General features: G+C 40.9%; 1 protein-coding gene across 1 annotated transcript; it reads left to right on the plus strand.

Moving 5' to 3' along the window:
• Window positions 1-1,702: 1,702 nt before the first annotated feature.
• Window positions 1,703-4,977, plus strand: LOC310731611 (pregnancy-specific beta-1-glycoprotein 5-like; the record flags this gene model as incomplete). The annotated part of the gene is made up of 8 exons (XM_083551264.1): window positions 1,703-1,814; window positions 2,011-2,019; window positions 2,116-2,352; window positions 2,440-2,658; window positions 2,759-3,028; window positions 3,255-3,262; window positions 3,581-3,658; window positions 4,960-4,977. The coding sequence occupies 8 exons, from the start codon at window positions 1,703-1,705 to the stop codon at window positions 4,975-4,977; spliced, it is 951 nt and encodes a 316-aa protein (XP_083407390.1).
• Between the last annotated feature and the right edge of the window lie 13,048 nt (window positions 4,978-18,025).

Here is an 18,025-nt window from a genome sequence, read left to right on the forward strand (position 1 = left end):
GCAAAGGTGTATGACGTGCAACTTGAGACTGTCTTCCACAACCTCACCTTTGTAGCAGAGTTCGGCTGTTCCTTACCCAGTTTTAAGCCCCCTAGACATCTGTTTCTGATTCAGTTAATTACTGTGTTTAAAACTGTGCAAGTGCCATATATATAATGCCATAATATTATTGGTGGTTGTTATGATGTTATTAGATACATGGTTGCTAATGTATCACTAAATCGTTCTCATGATATTTGAAATATTCCAACCTTAATTCTGAAAATCAAATCAGTTATAGAGACGCCATTTCATAGCACAACAGAAAGAAAGACAGAGTAATAAAGGGGTGTTAACCGTATGTATTTCTGTTTTAATGCATCAAAAGGGGAAGAGACTGAGCTGAAACAGACTGATAATCACAATCTTTACTGCTGGTGCTCACAAATACAGTACGGGTGAAGGAGGAACAAACTAAGTGAGAAAGTTATTGTTTATTAAAAGTGTAAGATTTCTTGAAAGCATTTCTTGAAAGCATTTCCAAGGAAATCTTTGCATTAAATTCAACACCTGGTGGATCTTTAAGTGACGTTTGTCTGAAGGCAGAATGGCGAGAAACATTACAGCAGCAGCTGCAATCCTCGTGTTACTGACTGGTAAACTTCTCATATATTTCAGCTCTTTTTACTGTTTTTCTGTGCGATTATGTCGTTGCTGTATCCTTTCAGTCTGTGTGCAAGATTGATCCTTTGTATGGTGCTGTAGAGTAAACATCAGGAGTTACAGAGCAAGAAACTAAACGAATTATTGCAACTTTTACTGAAAACATGCGAATGTACAAAAAACTCATGATGTATATTAGGCATGTATTTTACACAACAATATATTAGTATCCTCCACCGTTCTTCATCTGTGTGAGTTTATTTGTACTGTTTATATTCTTCAAACCAAGAGGAAGTTTGTAAACTGTTTCAAACTGAGATCTATTTTTACATGTCATTTTCACATGATTTTGGTACAATCGCTCTGTGTGACTAAAAACAGCAGCATCAGTGGTGAAGTCTAAAGTAACACCTTCCTGATCAGTGTATGTGTCATCGTTTTAATTTCAGCTTCATATGTGTGCGTGTGTGTGTGTGTGTGTGTGTGTGTGTGTGTGTGTGTGTGTGTGTGTGTGTGTGTGTGTTCCAGGAGTTCAGGCTCAGCCCAGTGTAACTTTCCCCACTCAGAGTTTCTGTGCTGTTGCTGAATCTTCATTAAGAATCCCCTGTACATTTACAAATCCTGATCACTCCAGTGTCACACAGAGAGAGTGGTATCGGGTCCAGAGCTCTGAAGGAGAACCACAAGACCTGAGTAAAGATCCACAATATTCAGGACGAGTTATAATCTGGACATCTGACTGTTCGCTGACAGTGAAAAATGTGAGTGTGAGTGACTCTGGAGTTTATAACATTAGATTTAAAACACAGAGCAGTGACTGGATATCAGCGCCATCTGGAGTTCATCTAACTGTTACAGGTAATAATGCACACGTAGACTTTGCAGTATAATATGATATATAACAGGTCTGTAGTATTTACAGAGTTTTTGTACATTATTGTGTGTAGATTTGCAGGTGAAGGTGGAGCCTAAACCTGAAGGACAGAGAGAAGTAAAACTGACCTGCAGTTTCACCTGCAGTCCCAGTCCATACAATTTCAACTGGTACAGGAATGGCCAAATGTTAAAAACTACATATGATAACTTCATTGTCCTCGACTCGACTAGTCTACATGATGAAGGCAGCTACTCCTGTAGGGCGTTTGAGAGTGAACGTCGCTCTCCTCCAGTGTGTAAGTGTCAGAGTAAATCTGTCCAGATTCCTCCCTCTCAAGTTTACAATAAAATTGACAAGACACCTAATTTTCGAAATTAAACTCAATATCTTCTGTTTTAACTACATTTATGACCAGAACTAGATGATAATTATGGGATGCCAGGCTTTAAAAGAAGATTCTCCCACAGTTATTACCTCTCTATATGTTTCAGGTGTAATGAGTAAGGCGTTTTGGCGTGTGACTTACACTCCTGATCATGTGTGTGCTCTGAAAGGCACATCGGTTGATCTCTCCTGCTCTTATACGCACCCTGCAGAACACACAGTGAGAACATCAGTGTGGTTCATTAAACAGAAGGCTGATGATGATCCTGTAGATGTGAGAAAAGGTGAGGAGCATCAGGGCCGAGTGCAGTACACACAGAACTCTCAGAATAACTGTAGTCTGAGAATCACTAACCTGAGAGAGACAGATGCTCAAACATACAGATTCAGATTCTACACTGATGGAGGTGATTACACTGGAGAACCTGGAGTCGCTCTGTCTGTTACAGGTGATGTACAGTTATACAAGTATATATTTACTAAATAAAGTGAATAGAGAGCAAAGTAATTACTCACATACTTTCTATAATTTGCAGATCTGAAGGTTACAGTATCAGACTGGACTGATCAGTACATGGAGCTGAGCTGTAACACCACCTGCACTCTGTCTAACAATCCCACTTACATCTGGTACAAGAACGGACAGCGGGTGAATGAGAGTAAATCTGCCTCCTGCTATGTAGCTGCAGTCAGTGGTGAGGTCAGTTACAGCTGTGCTGTTGAAGGCCACGACAGTCTCCGATCTTCTCCAGTGTGTGAGTGTGGATTTACCTTTTTTTAAACACAGTATTTTTATATAACAAATGCTGATCCTGAACCAACACCAGCTGATTTAGTTGTTGTATTTCTATACAGATTCCCCTAAAAACACCAGAGCAGTGGTTCATCCATGTGGAGTCCTAATGGAGGGGGATTCAGTAACTCTGAGCTGTAGCAGTGATGCAAACCCTCCTGTTCACACCTACTCCTGGTTTAAGCAGATAGAATCTACAGACACACTGCTGACAACAAGCCAGAATTACAGCATCAGCGACATCACCACCAATCACAATGGACTCTATTACTGCACTGCTCACAACCAGCTGGGACGGCAAAACTCTGCACCTGTACACCTGAATGTGTTAGGTAAGTGTCATGTGTACTGTAGCTTCACCCTGAAGCTGAAAGATTATTTTCATATATCAGCATATCTCCAAGTTGTTTATACACACGTAAAGTTTTACTAGTTGTGTTTACTGAGTGAAAAGTCCATATACTGGGTGCAATGTAGTTATTAAGATTTGATGATTTCATTGCTGCAGTAAAATATATTTGTCTCTGTACCTGTAATAAAAGCTTTTCTTTCCCTCAGGTGATGAGGTGTGGAAGCTCCATGTTGCATGGGGAACTGCTGCACTCGTTCCTACTCTGCTTCTCCTTCTTCTTATTGCTGTTCTGGTCATTATGTGAGTAACTGAACTATTTTATTCTATAAATATCTGAATGAAACAAGAACAGATTGAAGAGCCGTGTTTTATGTTATTTGTGTGAATAGGAGGAAGAGAATAGCAAACAGAGACACTGACTTTCAGGTACTGAGAGACCGTTGTAATGTCTGTTTATGTCTTTTCTTCATCAAACTCTAGATCCTATAAAGTAAATAAAATAAGATTGGAAAATTTTGTTTCTTTTTCTCAGAGGGTTCCGGCACCTGAAGGCGACACGTACACAACACTGCAGCTCACGACGATGTCTCCAGATTATGATACTCTGCAAGTATGTACACAGTCTTTGTTTGTGTGTGTGTGTGTGTGTGTGTGTGTGTGTGTGTGTGTTAGCAACACACATACTACATTCTTCATTCTCTAATCTATTCCATTTAGAATATTAAGAGCTCTGTCAAGAGCCAACACTGAACCCTGCAGCCACGTCCTTAATTAAGACACCCTGACGGTAAGTGTACCTGCTTCACCAGACTGAGTATGAGTTTATATATCAAGTCTCAGGATTCAGGGGGTTTTGTATTTGTAGTTATTTCCTTTTACCACCAGATGTCGCCTTTGCCCTTTCCAAATGCTCAATTGTCTCCACCTGTTCCCAATCTCCCACAGTCTATTTAAGGTCCTTCTTTGTGGTAGTTTTTCACTTGCTTCTTAATGTTGTATGGTCTACTGATAGTGTTTTGTTTCCCGTGTCCCCAGCATTGTTTCAAGTTGCCTCTTTTAAAGTTTTTAATATATTTTGCTTTTCTCTGCTTTTTTCTAGAAAAAGTCATTGGGACAACTCTTCTTGAGTTCTTTAAGAAGATTTTCAGTTTAATATTTTATTTCTTGTCTTCTTTGTTTATTCTTGTTTTTTACTTTATAATAAATACATTATGAAACCTTCCACCTTTTCATTGAGTCTATCTCTGATTAGGTTCATATGCCCCTCTGTGCCACATCTTATAGATGGTTTGACTATGAAGCCATTGTCCCTGGTTCAAGTCCTAACCGTCTCATAAAGGAAATTAAATCAAACAAAAGAGTATATGTTCCTTATTTTAATTGTAATACAAGCATGAATTTTAAGTATATAAATTGTCAGTAGATGCAAAAACACATTGTTCAGAAATTATTTTATTCAGGTGCAGGAATAGTTAAATGCTGTTCAGAGAATAATATGTAATATAAACTTTTTATATTTCTCAAAATCAATGTCACAAATCATGTTAAGAAATGACAATTTCCTCTGCATGTTAGTAGCATAAACATGTTAGCATTTGTGACTGAAATGATATCATTGTGTGCTTGAGGCTCATAGGTTGTTGCTATGTGGTTGCTATGCTAAATCTGTTGGCTGCTCGTTATTCAAATGGGTTACAAACATGTTTTTCAATACTTCTAGACTGTGCACACTCGTGGCACAACTCCCATCCGAGTTGTAAAATAATAGTGTCACTTCAGCATCCTCGTTGTTGTGGAGAGCACAAGAGCACAAGAGCAGTGAAGTGTGGCAGCAAAACCCCTCACAGTGAACATCTTCTCTGGTCCTCCTACCTGTGTTTATCCTTTTCTCTCATTCTCATGCTCATGCAGTGTCCAGTGACTGACTGAGGTCATTCTCTTTACCATTGTTGTGCAGAGAGACTATGAAGCTTCTGACCTTGAGGTAGGACATGTGCAAATCTTCACTGACCACTCTTATCCTGTACCAACACACTTGCAATTAAAAACCAACAAATTCAGCAGCAAGCAACCACACAAGAGCTAAAACTTCCCTGAACTTCCTCATACTTCCTTTACTCCTGCTCTTATACGCACCCTGCAGAACACACAGTGAGAACATCAGTGTGGTTCATTAAACAGAAGGCTGGTGATGAGCTTGTAGATGTGAGAAAGGGTGAGGAGTATCAGGGCCGAGTGCAGGACACACAACTCTCAGAATAACTGTAGTCTGAGAATCACTAACCTGAGAGAGACAGATGCTCAAACATACAGATTCAGATTCTACACTGATCAGGACAAATACACCGGGAATTCTGGAGTCTCTCTGTCTGTTACAGGTGATGTCAAATTATTCTATAATTGCTTAAGTAATCTAGCAATAAACAGCTGAAAATGATTAAACATTTATTTACAGTATATAGTTATTATTGTGCAGATCTGAAGGTTACAGTATCAGACTGGAGAAATGGGTATAAAAAGCTGAGCTGCATCACCACCTGCACTCTGTCTAACAATCCCACTTACATCTGGTACAAGAACGGACAGCGTGTTCCTGACCAGAACAGAAATGAACTGGATCTGGATGTGAGCAGTGATGGCAGCTACTCCTGTGCTGTAACAGGACATGAGAATCTTCACTCTCCTGCAGTCTGTAAGAACTTTTCTCCTTCACTCAGTTTCTCATAATCCCACTGTCAGCTTCTGCTTATTGAGTGGTACATTTCTTTGTTTTAAACATAAAAACGTAGCTTCCTGTGACGTAGCTTCCTGTGTTTGACTTGTTTGCCGCGAGTTACGTGTTTGTATCTCTCGGCGTCTTTCAAACAAACTTTGCTATCTATCCATCCGTTTTTCCTCTTTTAATAATCCTTAATTGTTTTTGTCTTCCTGACTTGTGCCTGTAGTTAGTTAACTCGACTATAACTAGTGTTGTTTATATTTATTTTCTCTCACTCACATCTCTGTATAATAAATCTGTTCGTGACGATAAGCACTATGCCGGTTGTTTGTCTGCATTCGAGCACAGGTGAGGACTCGTTCGAGTTGCAAACGGTGGCGTTGGAGATGGAGGCATTGGAGAAACAGATTCGCGAGCTGCATGTAAAGCATGACCGGCTGCGAGAGCGGAAAGCGGCGCTGGAAACATCCCGGGCGGACGCGCACTCATCCCAGGTAAACTCCCGGGTTGAACCTAACGCTCCCAGCACATCAACTCCGCGTGCTTCTATGCCCAGGCCCAGCGCACCTACAACTCCGGCACCGGTGCAACATGGACCCTGGATGCGACCGCGGCGGAAGAGACAAGCCAAGCCCCGATCGAGGACGTCTCCACCTCCACCACCGGCCTTCGAGATCTCGACCGAGAACCGCTTCGTCCCCCTCCGCGAGACGGAACGCGACACTGTTATTCTCGGAGATTCCATCGTCCGGCATGTCCGCGCTACCCGAGCTAAAGGTAAGGTGCACACTCGCTGTTTTCCTGGTGCTCGTGTTCTGGATGTCGCTGCGCAGGTACCCGCGATCCTGAACGAGAACTTCGGAGCGGTTGTTCTCCATGCCGGATCAAACGACACCAGGCTGCGGCAAACGGAGATCTTAAAGAGGGACTTCAGGATCCTGGTGGAGACGGTACGCAGCACATCACCCACAACGAGGATCATTGTGTCAGGACCTCTTCCCACTTACCAGCGAGGGGCTGAGAAGTTTAGTAGACTTTTAGCTCTAAATGAATGGTTACAGTCATGGTGTCGAGAACATAAACTTCTCTTTGTTAATAACTGGAACTGTTTCTGGGAGCGTCCTAGGTTCTTCCGCCTGATGGCCTGCACCCCAGCAGAGTTGGAGCAGCAGTGCTATCAGATAACATCTCTAGGATACTTCACACCATCTGACTGGTAAGACATCAAGAAATCTTCAACTATAAGAACACGCATACTACAGACCAAATAGTTACAAGTTCACACACAGCCCAGTTTATAGAAACCGTATCTATTCCTCGGGTAGTAAAACCAAGAATTACATACACAAGATCCAGAAATAATCTTATTGCAGTTAAAACTGAAAAATGCCAGATAAACAAACACAACAAAGTTCTAAAGTTCGGTCTTTTAAACATTAGATCACTTGCACCCAAAGCACTGATTGTAAATGAGATGATCACAGAGAATAATCTCTCAGCACTCTGTCTCACTGAGACCTGGATTAAACCAGGTGATTATATGGGTCTAAACGAGTCGACACCGTCAGGATATGTTTATATGCATGAGCCCCGTCAGACTGGTCGTGGGGGGGGTGTAGGAACCATTTATAGTGCTTCTCTTAATGTTAGTCAGAGATTAGGATTCAGCTTTAAATCATTTGAAGTGCTCGTTCTTAAAATTGCACTTTCAGAGATGCATAGAAAACTCGCTCTGGTCACCGTGTACAGACCCCCAGGACCCTACGCTGATTTTCTTCATGAGTTTGCTTGTTTTCTCTCAGACCTCCTGATCAGCTTTGATAAAGTGCTGCTTGTAGGAGATTTTAATATTCATGTAGATGATGAAAACGATGCCCTAGGATTATCATTTGTCGATTTACTAAACTCTTTTGGAGTTAAACAAAACGTCACCAGACCAACCCACCGTTTTAACCACACACTAGACTTAATAATATCCCACGGAGCAGACGTCACTGATATAAATATTTTACCTCAGAATGATGACATCACAGACCATTATCTCCTACTGTACACACTACCGGTAGAGCAGATTAACCGTGTTTCACCACGGTATCGACTTGGTAGGACTATTATTCCAACCACTAAGGACAGATTCATAAATAACCTGCCTGATTTATCTCAGTTTCATATTAAACCCATAACTGCTGATCATCTTGATGAGATGGCAAACAACATAGACCTTATCCTCACTAGCACTTTAGACACTGTTGCCCCCATCCGGTTAAAAAAGGTTCGAGAACAAGCACCTGCACCTTGGTATAATAGTCATACGCATGCCCTAAAGAGAACAACACGTAATCTGGAGAGAAAATGGAGGAAAACTAAATTGGAGGTATTTAGAATTGCGTATAAAGACAGTATGCTTAGCTACAGACAGGCGCTAAAAGCTGCTAGAGCTAAACACCTGAGCAAACTCATAGAAAATAACAAAAACAACCCCAGGTTCCTTTTCAGTACAGTCGCTAAATTAACAACAAATCAGGGATCTGAAAAATGTGTTCCATCACAGTTTAGTAGTGAAGACTTTATGAATTTCTTCACTGAAAAAATAGATAACATTCGAAAAACAATTGTGGCAGTTCAACCTCTGACAGCATCTCCCGACACAATCGTACTTACAACCCCACAACTACACTGTTTTACATGTATAGGACAGGAAGAGCTGTATGATGCTATTATGAAAGCTAAATCAACAACATGTCAGTTAGATCCAATTCCCACTAAACTACTGAAGGAAGTGTTATATACAGCTGGTGAGCCTCTTTTAAATATTATTAACTCCTCACTATCGTTAGGTCATGTCCCTAAATCCCTCAAGTTAGCAGTTATTAAGCCCCTCATTAAAAAACCTAATCTGGATCCAAACACGCTATCGAATTACAGACCAATTTCAAATCTCCCATTAATGTCTAAGATTTTAGAAAAGATTGTCGCTGCCCAGCTATGTAACCACTTGCAGGAGAACAATATCTTTGAAGAGTTTCAGTCAGGTTTTAGGCTCCATCATAGCACAGAAACTGCTCTAGTTAAAATCACTAACGACCTGTTTTTAGCTTCAGACCAAGGCTACATCTCCCTATTAGTTTTACTAGATCTTAGTGCTGCGTTCGACACTATAGATCATGATCTTCTCCTCGATCGCTTACAGAATTACATCGGTATTCAGGGACAGGCATTAAGCTGGTTTAAATCCTACCTGTCCAATCGTTACCATTTCGTAGATTTAAATGGAGAGCTATCCAGGATAATGCTAGTAAATTATGGCGTGCCACAAGGGTCAGTTCTGGGACCCCTGCTTTTTACAATATACATGCTTCCATTAGGAAATATTATTAGAAGGCATGGAATTAGCTTCCATTGTTATGCTGATGATACCCAGCTATATATTTCATCCAAACCAGGCGATACAGCTCAATTAGCTCGCATAACTGAGTGTGTTGAAGAAATAAGAGATTGGATGACCCATAACTTTCTGCTATTAAATTCTGATAAAACGGAGATTTTGCTCATCGGCCCAAAAAATAGTACACAGAAGCTCCAGCATCTCAGCCTGCATTTAGACGGTTGTTCTGTAACTACTAGTTCAACGGTAAAAGACCTGGGAGTTATTTTAGACAGCAACTTATCTTTTAAAAATCACATCAATCAAGTTACAAAAACAGCCTTCTTTCACCTTAGAAATATTTCTAAGCTAAGAAATATGTTATCTATATCTGATGCAGAGAAGCTCGTCCATGCGTTTATGACCTCTAGAATAGACTACTGTAATGCATTACTAGGTGGATGTCCTGCATCATTAATAAACAAGCTTCAGTTAGTTCAGAATGCCGCAGCAAGAGTTCTTACTAGGTCAAGAAAATACGATCATATAACCCCAATCTTATCGTCCCTACATTGGCTTCCTATTAAGTTTCGAATAGACTACAAACTACTGCTACTCACTTATAAAGCACTAAATGGTTTGGCTCCCATGTATCTATCCAGTCTCTTAACACGCTACAATCCGTCACGCTCCCTGAGATCTCAAAACTCTGGGCTTCTAGTAGTTCCTAGAATAGCAAAGTCCACTAAAGGCGGTAGAGCATTTTCACATTTAGCTCCTAAACTCTGGAATAGTCTTCCTGACAGTGTTCGGGGTTCAGATACACTCTCCCAGTTTAAGTGCAGATTAAAAACATATCTTTTTAGCAAAGCCTACACATAACACACATCACACACATCACATCACAACCTTGTGCTCCAGAACATCTGATCACATGCACATTATCAACTTGTGCTGTTAATATCATGAACAGCAGCTACGCTAATTCCTCTCCACTGCTTCTCTTTCTCTCCCCATCCCGAGGCTTCCTGAGGTTTGGCCAGCTCCAGTCACGTCCCACCTCGTGAAGATTGTGGACCTATGGATGATCATGGAGAAGTAGATGCCGAGTGTTTAAAGGCCCTGGCATGGAGAAGCTGATGCTGGATCTATGATGATCACAAATTGTTCTGTATTGTTGAAAAATTTATGACCAAACTTTTGATGTCACCCATATGAGGATGGGTTCCCCTTTGAGTCTGGTTCCTCTCAAGGTTTCTTCCTCATATCATCTAAGGGAGTTTTTCCTTGCCACTGTCGCCACGGCTGCTCATCAGGGACAAACGCACACCATTCACCTTCACTGTTGTTTTCTGTAAAGCTGCTTTGAGACAATGTCTGTTGTGAAAAGCGCTATACAAATAAACTTGACTTAAACCATCAACCAAAACAAATCTGCCCAGTTTTTACCAATAAATACCATGACGAATGAAAATTGTAAATACAGACAATGTAGACCAATTTACAACGTACAGTAACGTTTTTTTTCTCATGATCTTTTATGAAGGTAGCAACAGATCACAACATATGTGATCTTATGTGATCAGGTGTTTTATTTCCCCTCAGATTCCCCTAAAAACACAAAAGCAGAGGTTCTTCCATCTGGAGACCTAATGGAGGGGGATTCATTGACTCTGAGCTGTAGCAGTGATGCAGACCCTCCTGTTCACACCTACTCCTGGTTTAAGCAGAGAGCAGCTGCAGACACACTGCTGACAGCAAACCAGAATTACAGCATCAGCAACATCAGTTCCCTGCACAGTGGACTCTACTACTGCACTGCTTACAACCAGCTGGGACGTCAAAACTCTACACCCGTACACCTGAATGTGTTAGGTAAGTGTCATGTGTACTGTAGCTTCACCCTGAAGCTGAAAGATTATTTTCATATAAAAGCTTTTCTTTCCCTCAGGTGATACAGGAGGTGTGGAAGCTCCATGCTGCATGGGGAGCTGCTGCACTTGTTCCTACTCTGCTTCTCCTTCTTCTTATTGCTGTTCTGGTCATTATGTGAGTAACTGAACTATTTTATTATATAAATATCTGAATGAAACAAGAACAGATTGAAGAGCCGTGTTTTATGTTATTTGTGTGAATAGGAGGAAGAGAATAGCAAACAGAGACACTGACTTTCAGGTACTGAGAGACCGTTGTAATTGATGTCTTTATCTTCATCAAACTCTAGATCCTATAAAGTAAATAAAATAAGATGATGTATATTAGGCATGTATTATCATTTGTACTGTTAATATTCTACAAACCCAGAGAAAGTTTGTGAACTGTTTCAAACTGAGATCTATTTTTACATGTCATTTTCACACGATCTTGGTTCAGTCGCTCTATGTGACTAAAAACATCAGCATCAGTGGTGAAATCAAATGTAACACCCTTCCTGGTCAGTGTACGAGTATTACTTTAATTTCTGCTTTTAAGGCGTGTGTGCGTGTGTGTGTGTGTGTTTGCGTGTGCGTGTGCGTGTGCGTGTGCGTGTGCGTGTGCGTGTGCGTGTGCGCGTGCGTGCGTGCGTGCGTGCGTGCGTGCGTGCGTGCGTGCGTGCGTGCGTTCCAGGAGTTCAGGCTCAGCCCAGTGTAACTTTCCCCACTCAGAGTCTCTGTGCTGTTGCTGAATCTTCATTAAGAATCCGCTGTACATTTACAAATCCTGATCACTCCAGTGTCACACAGAGAGAGTGGTATCGAGTCCAGAGCTCTGAAGGAGAACCACAAGACCTGAGTAAAGATCCACAATATTCAGGACGAGTTATAATCTGGATATCTGAATGTACGCTGTCAGTGAAAAATGTGAGTGTGAGTGACTCTGGAGTTTATAACATTAGATTTAAAACACAGAGCAGTGACTGGATATCAGCGCCATCTGGAGTTCATCTAACTGTTACAGGTAATAATGCACACATAGACTTTGCAGTATAATATGATATATAACAGGTCTGTAGTATTTACAGAGTTTTTGTACATTATTGTGTGTAGATTTGCAGGTGAAGGTGGAGCCTAAACCTGAAGGACAGAGAGAAGTAAAACTGACCTGCAGTTTCACCTGCAGTCTCACTCCATACAATTTCCACTGGTACAGGAATGGCCAAAAGGTAAAAACTACAAATGACAACTTCATTGTCCTCGACTCGACTAGACTACATGATGAAGGCAGCTACTCCTGTAGGGTGTTTGATAGTGAACGTCGCTCTCCTCCAGTGTGTAAGTGTCAGAGTAAATCTGTCCAGATTCCTCCCCCTCAAGTTTCCAATAAAATTGACAAGACACCTAATTTTCGAAATTAAACTCAATATCTTCTGTTTTAACTACATTTATGACCAGAACTAGATGATAATTATGGGATGCCAGGCTTCAAAAGAAGATCCTCCCACAGTTATTACCTCTCTATATGTTTCAGGTGTAATGAATAAGGCGTGTTGGCGTGTGACTTACACTCCTGATCATGTGTGTGCTCTGAAAGGCACATCGGTTGATCTCTCCTGCTCTTATACGCACCCTGCAGAACACACAGTGAGAACATCAGTGTGGTTCATTAAACAGAAGGCTGATGATGATCCTTTAGATGTGAGAAAGGGTGAGGAGCATCAGGGCCGAGTGCAGTACACACAGAACTCTCAGAATAACTGTAGTCTGAGAATCACTAACCTGAGAGAGACAGATGCTCAAACATACAGATTCAGATTCTACACTGATGGAGGTGATTACACTGGAGAACCTGGAGTCGCTCTGTCTGTTACAGGTGATGTACAGTTATACAAGTATATATTTACTAAATAAAGTGAATAGAGAGCAAAGTAATTACTCACATACTTTCTATAATTTGCAGATCTGAAGGTTACAGTATCAGACTGGACTGATCAGTACATGGAGCTGAGCTGTAACACCACCTGCACTCTGTCTAACAATCCCACTTACATCTGGTACAAGAACGGACAGCGGGTGAATGAGAGTAAATCTGCCTCCTGCTTTGTAGCTGCAGTCAGTGGTGAGGTCAGTTACAGCTGTGCTGTTGAAGGCCACGACAGTCTCCGATCTCCTCCAGTGTGTAAGTGTGGATTTAACTTTTTTTAAACACAGTATTTTTATATAACAAATGCTGATCCTGAACCAACACCAGCTGATTTAGTTGTTGTATTTCTATACAGATTCCCCTAAAAACACCAGAGCAGTGGTTCATCCATCTGGAGACCTAATGAAGGGGGATTCAGTGACTCTGAGCTGTAGCAGTGATGCAAACCCTCCTGTTCACACCTACTCCTGGTTTAAGCAGATAGAATCTACAGACACACTGCTGACAACAAGCCAGAATTACAGCATCAGCGACATCAACACCAATCACAATGGACTCTATTACTGCACTGCTCACAACCAGCTGGGACGGCAAAACTCTGCACCCGTACACCTGAATGTGTTAGGTAAGTGTCATGTGTACTGTAGCTTCACCCTGAAGCTGAAAGATTATTTTCATCTATCAGCATATCTCCAAGTTGTTTATACACACGTAAAGTTTTACTAGTTGTGTTTACTGAGTGAAAAGTCCATATACTGGGTGCATTGTAGTTATTAATTATTAGTTCTTTGCAGAGGTTTTACCAGTGGTGGGCCATCAGGGCCATCAAAGCCTTCTCTTCTGGTCTAAACACTATCAGAAGCACTGACCTACATTTACCACCTAAATTCTAATATTTGTTCCATGAAATTGTTTTAATTTATTCCCAACAGTTTTTTCTCTTCATTTTCGTAGCGTTTCTCTCGGCTGCACTGCTTCAGTACGTGTATGAGGATGTTAGACTTTTTGTCCAATCAGATTTCAGCCTCTATGTGCTGCCATGTCAATCTAATCTGCCCAGAGCCTTCAGAATCAGTACTACTGGCCTTTTTACCTTAGAGAATATTAGAAATTGGTCTGTTTCTTTAACCAATCAGAGTTCATATTTGCCTCACAGGGCAGCTCGCTGGCCCAGAATAGCGTCAGCATTTTTCCGTCCTCTGATTGGTTGGTCTGATTGGTTGGTTGGAGAAACTGTTACAGCCAAGTTCGACTGGCAAAACACTTGTAGAGCTCTGCACACATAAATACATCTGAGTTAGACTTTTTCACGCCTATGGAGGAAGAGAAATTGATTTGATCTCAGACATACGTAACCTTGCAAAGGTGTATGACGTGCAACATGAGACTGTCTTCCACAACCTCACCTTTGTAGCAGAGTTCGGCTGTTCCTTACCCAGTTTTAAGCCCCCTAGACATCTGTTTCTGATTCAGTTAATTACTGTGTTTAAAACTGTTCAAGTGCCATATATATAATGCCATAATATTATTGGTGGTTGTTATGATGTTATTAGATACATGGTTGCTAATGTATCACTAAATCGTTCTCATGATATTTGAAATATTCCAACCTTAATTCTGAAAATCAAATCAGTTATAGAGACGCCATTTCATAGCACAACAGAAAGAAAGACAGAGTAATAAAGGGGTGTTAACCGTATGTATTTCTGTTTTAATGCATCAAAAGGGGAAGAGACTGAGCTGAAACAGACTGATAATCACAATCTTTACTGCTGATGCTCACAAATACAGTACGGGTGAAGGAGGAACAAACTAAGTGAGAAAGTTATTGTTTATTAAAAGTGTAAGATTTCTTGAAAGCATTTCTTGAAAGCATTTCTAAGGAAATCTTTGCATTAAATTCAACACCTGGTGGATCTTTAAGTGACGTCTGTCTGAAGGCAGAATGGCGAGAAACATTACAGCAGCAGCTGCAATCCTCGTGTTACTGACTGGTAAACTTCTCATATATTTCAGCTCTTTTGACTGTTTTTCTGTGCGATTATGTCGTTGCTGTATCCTTTCAGTCTGTGTGCAAGATTGATCCTTTGTATGGTGCTGTAGAGTAAACATCAGGAGTTACAGAGCAAGAAACTAAACAAATTATTGCAACTTTTACTGAAAACATGCGAATGTACAAAAAACTCATGATGTATATTAGGCATGTATTTTACACAACAATATATTAGTATCCTCCACCGTTCTTCATCTGTGTGAGTTTATTTGTACTGTTTATATTCTTCAAACCAAGAGGAAGTTTGTAAACTGTTTCAAACTGAGATCTATTTTTACATGTCATTTTCACATGATTTTGGTACAATCGCTCTGTGTGACTAAAAACAGCAGCATCAGTGGTGAAGTCTAAAGTAACACCTTCCTGATCAGTGTATGTGTCATCGTTTTAATTTCAGCTTCGTGTGTGTGTGTGTGTGTGTGTGTGTGTGTGTGTGTGTGTGTGTGTGTGTGTGTGTGTGTGTGTGTGTGTGTGTGTGTGTGTGTGTGTGTGTGTGTGTGTGTTTGTTCCAGGAGTTCAGGCTCAGCCCAGTGTAACTTTCCCCACTCAGAGTTTCTGTGCTGTTACTGAATCTACAGTAAAAATCCCCTGTACATTTACAAATCCTGATCACTCCAGTGTCACACAGAGCGAGTGGTATCGAGTCCAGAGCTCTGAAGGAGAACCACAAGACCTGAGTAAAGATCCACAATATTCAGGACGAGTTATAATCTGGACACCTGACTGTACGCTGACAGTGCAAAATGTGAGTGTGAGTGACTCTGGAGTTTATAACATTAGATTTAAAACACAGAGTAGTGACTGGATATCAGCGCCATCTGGAGTTCATCTGACTGTTACAGGTAATAATGCACACAGACTTTGCAGTATAATATGATATATAACAGGTCTGTAGTATTTACAGAGTTTTTGTACATTATTGTGTGTAGATTTGCAGGTGAAGGTGGAGCCTAAACCTGAAGGACAGAGAGAAGTAAAACTGACCTGCAGTTTCACCTGCAGTCTCACTCCATACAATTTCTACTGGTACAGGAATGGCCAAATGTTAAAAACTACATATGATAACTTCATTGTCCTCGACTCGACTAGACTACATGATGAAGGCAGCTACTCCTGTAGGGTGTATGAGAGTGAACGTCGCTCTCCTCCAGTGTGTAAGTGTCAGAGTAAATCTGTCCAGATTCCTCCCTCTCAAGTTTCCAATAAAATTGACAAGACACCTAATTTTCGAAATTAAACTCAATATCTTCTGTTTTAACTACATTTATGACCAGAACTAGATGATAATTATGGGATGCCAGGCTTCAAAAGAAGATCCTCCCACAGTTATTACCTCTCTATATGTTTCAGGTGTAATGAGTAAGGCGTGTTGGCGTGTGACTTACACTCCTGATCATGTGTGTGCTCTGAAAGGCACATCGGTTGATCTCTCCTGCTCTTATACGCACCCTGCAGAACACACAGTGAGAACATCAGTGTGGTTCATTAAACAGAAGGCTGATGATGATCCTGTAGATGTGAGAAAGGGTGAGGAGTATCAGGGCCGAGTGCAGTACACACAGAACTCTCAGAATAACTGTAGTCTGAGAATCACTAACCTGAGAGAGACAGATGCTCAAACATACAGATTCAGATTCTACACTGATGGAGGTGATTACACTGGAGAACCTGGAGTCGCTCTGTCTGTTACAGGTGATGTACAGTTATACAAGTATATATTTACTAAATAAAGTGAATAGAGAGCAAAGTAATTACTCACATACTTTCTATAATTTGCAGATCTGAAGGTTACAGTATCAGACTGGACTGATCAGTACATGGAGCTGAGCTGTAACACCACCTGCACTCTGTCTAACAATCCCACTTACATCTGGTACAAGAACGGACAGCGGGTGAATGAGTGTAAATCTGCCTCCTGCTCTGTAGCTTCAGTCAGTGGTGAGGTCAGTTACAGCTGTGCTGTTGAAGGCCACGACAGTCTCCGATCTTCTCCAGTGTGTGAGTGTGGATTTAACTTTTCTCAAACACAGTACATCTATTTTTATAAAACAAATGCTGATTCTGAACCAACACCAGCTGATTTAGTTGTTGTATTTCTGATCAGATTCCCCTAAAAACATCATAGCAGTGGTTCATTCCTCTGAAAGTCTAGTGAAGGTTGATTCAGTGACTTTAAGCTGTAGCAGTGATGCAAACCCTCCTGTTCTCACCTACTCCTGGTTTAAGCAAAGAGTAGCTACAAACAACCTGTTGACAACAAACCAGAATTACAGCATCAGTAAAATTAGCTCCCTACACAGTGGACTCTACTACTGCACTGCTCACAACCAGCTGGGACGTCAAAACTCTACACCCATACACCTGCATGTGTTACATAAGTGTCATGTGTAAAGTTTTACTAGTTGTGTTTACTGAGTGAAAAGTCCATATACTGGGTGCAATGTAGTTATTAAGATTTGATGATTTAATTGCTGCAGTAAAATATATTTGTCTCTGTACCTGTAATAAAAGCTTTTCTTTCCCTCAGGTGATGAGGTGTGGAAGCTCCATGTTGCATGGGGAACTGCTGCACTCGTTCCTACTCTGCTTCTTCCTATTGCTGTTCTGGTCATTATGTGAGTAACTGAACTATTTTATTCTATAAATATCTGAATGAAACAAGAACAGATTGAAGAGCCGTGTTTTATGTTATTTGTGTGAATAGGAGGAAGAGAATAGCAAACAGAGACACTGACTTTCAGGTAGTGAGAGACCGTTGTAATTGATGTCTTTATCTTCATCAAACTCTAGATCCTATAAAGTAAATAAAATAAGATTGGAAAATTTTGTTTCTTTTTCTCAGAGGGCTCCGGCACCTGAAGGCGACACGTACACAACACTGCAGCTCACGACGATGTCTCCAGATTATGATACTCTGCAAGTATGTACACAGTCTTTGTTTGTGTGTGTGTGTGTGTGTGTGTGTGTGTGTGTGTGTGTGTGTGTGTGTGTGTGTTAGCAA

Source organism: Silurus aristotelis, assembly GCF_946808225.1.
Source record: "Silurus aristotelis genome assembly, chromosome: 9".
NCBI lineage: Eukaryota > Metazoa > Chordata > Actinopteri > Siluriformes > Siluridae > Silurus > Silurus aristotelis.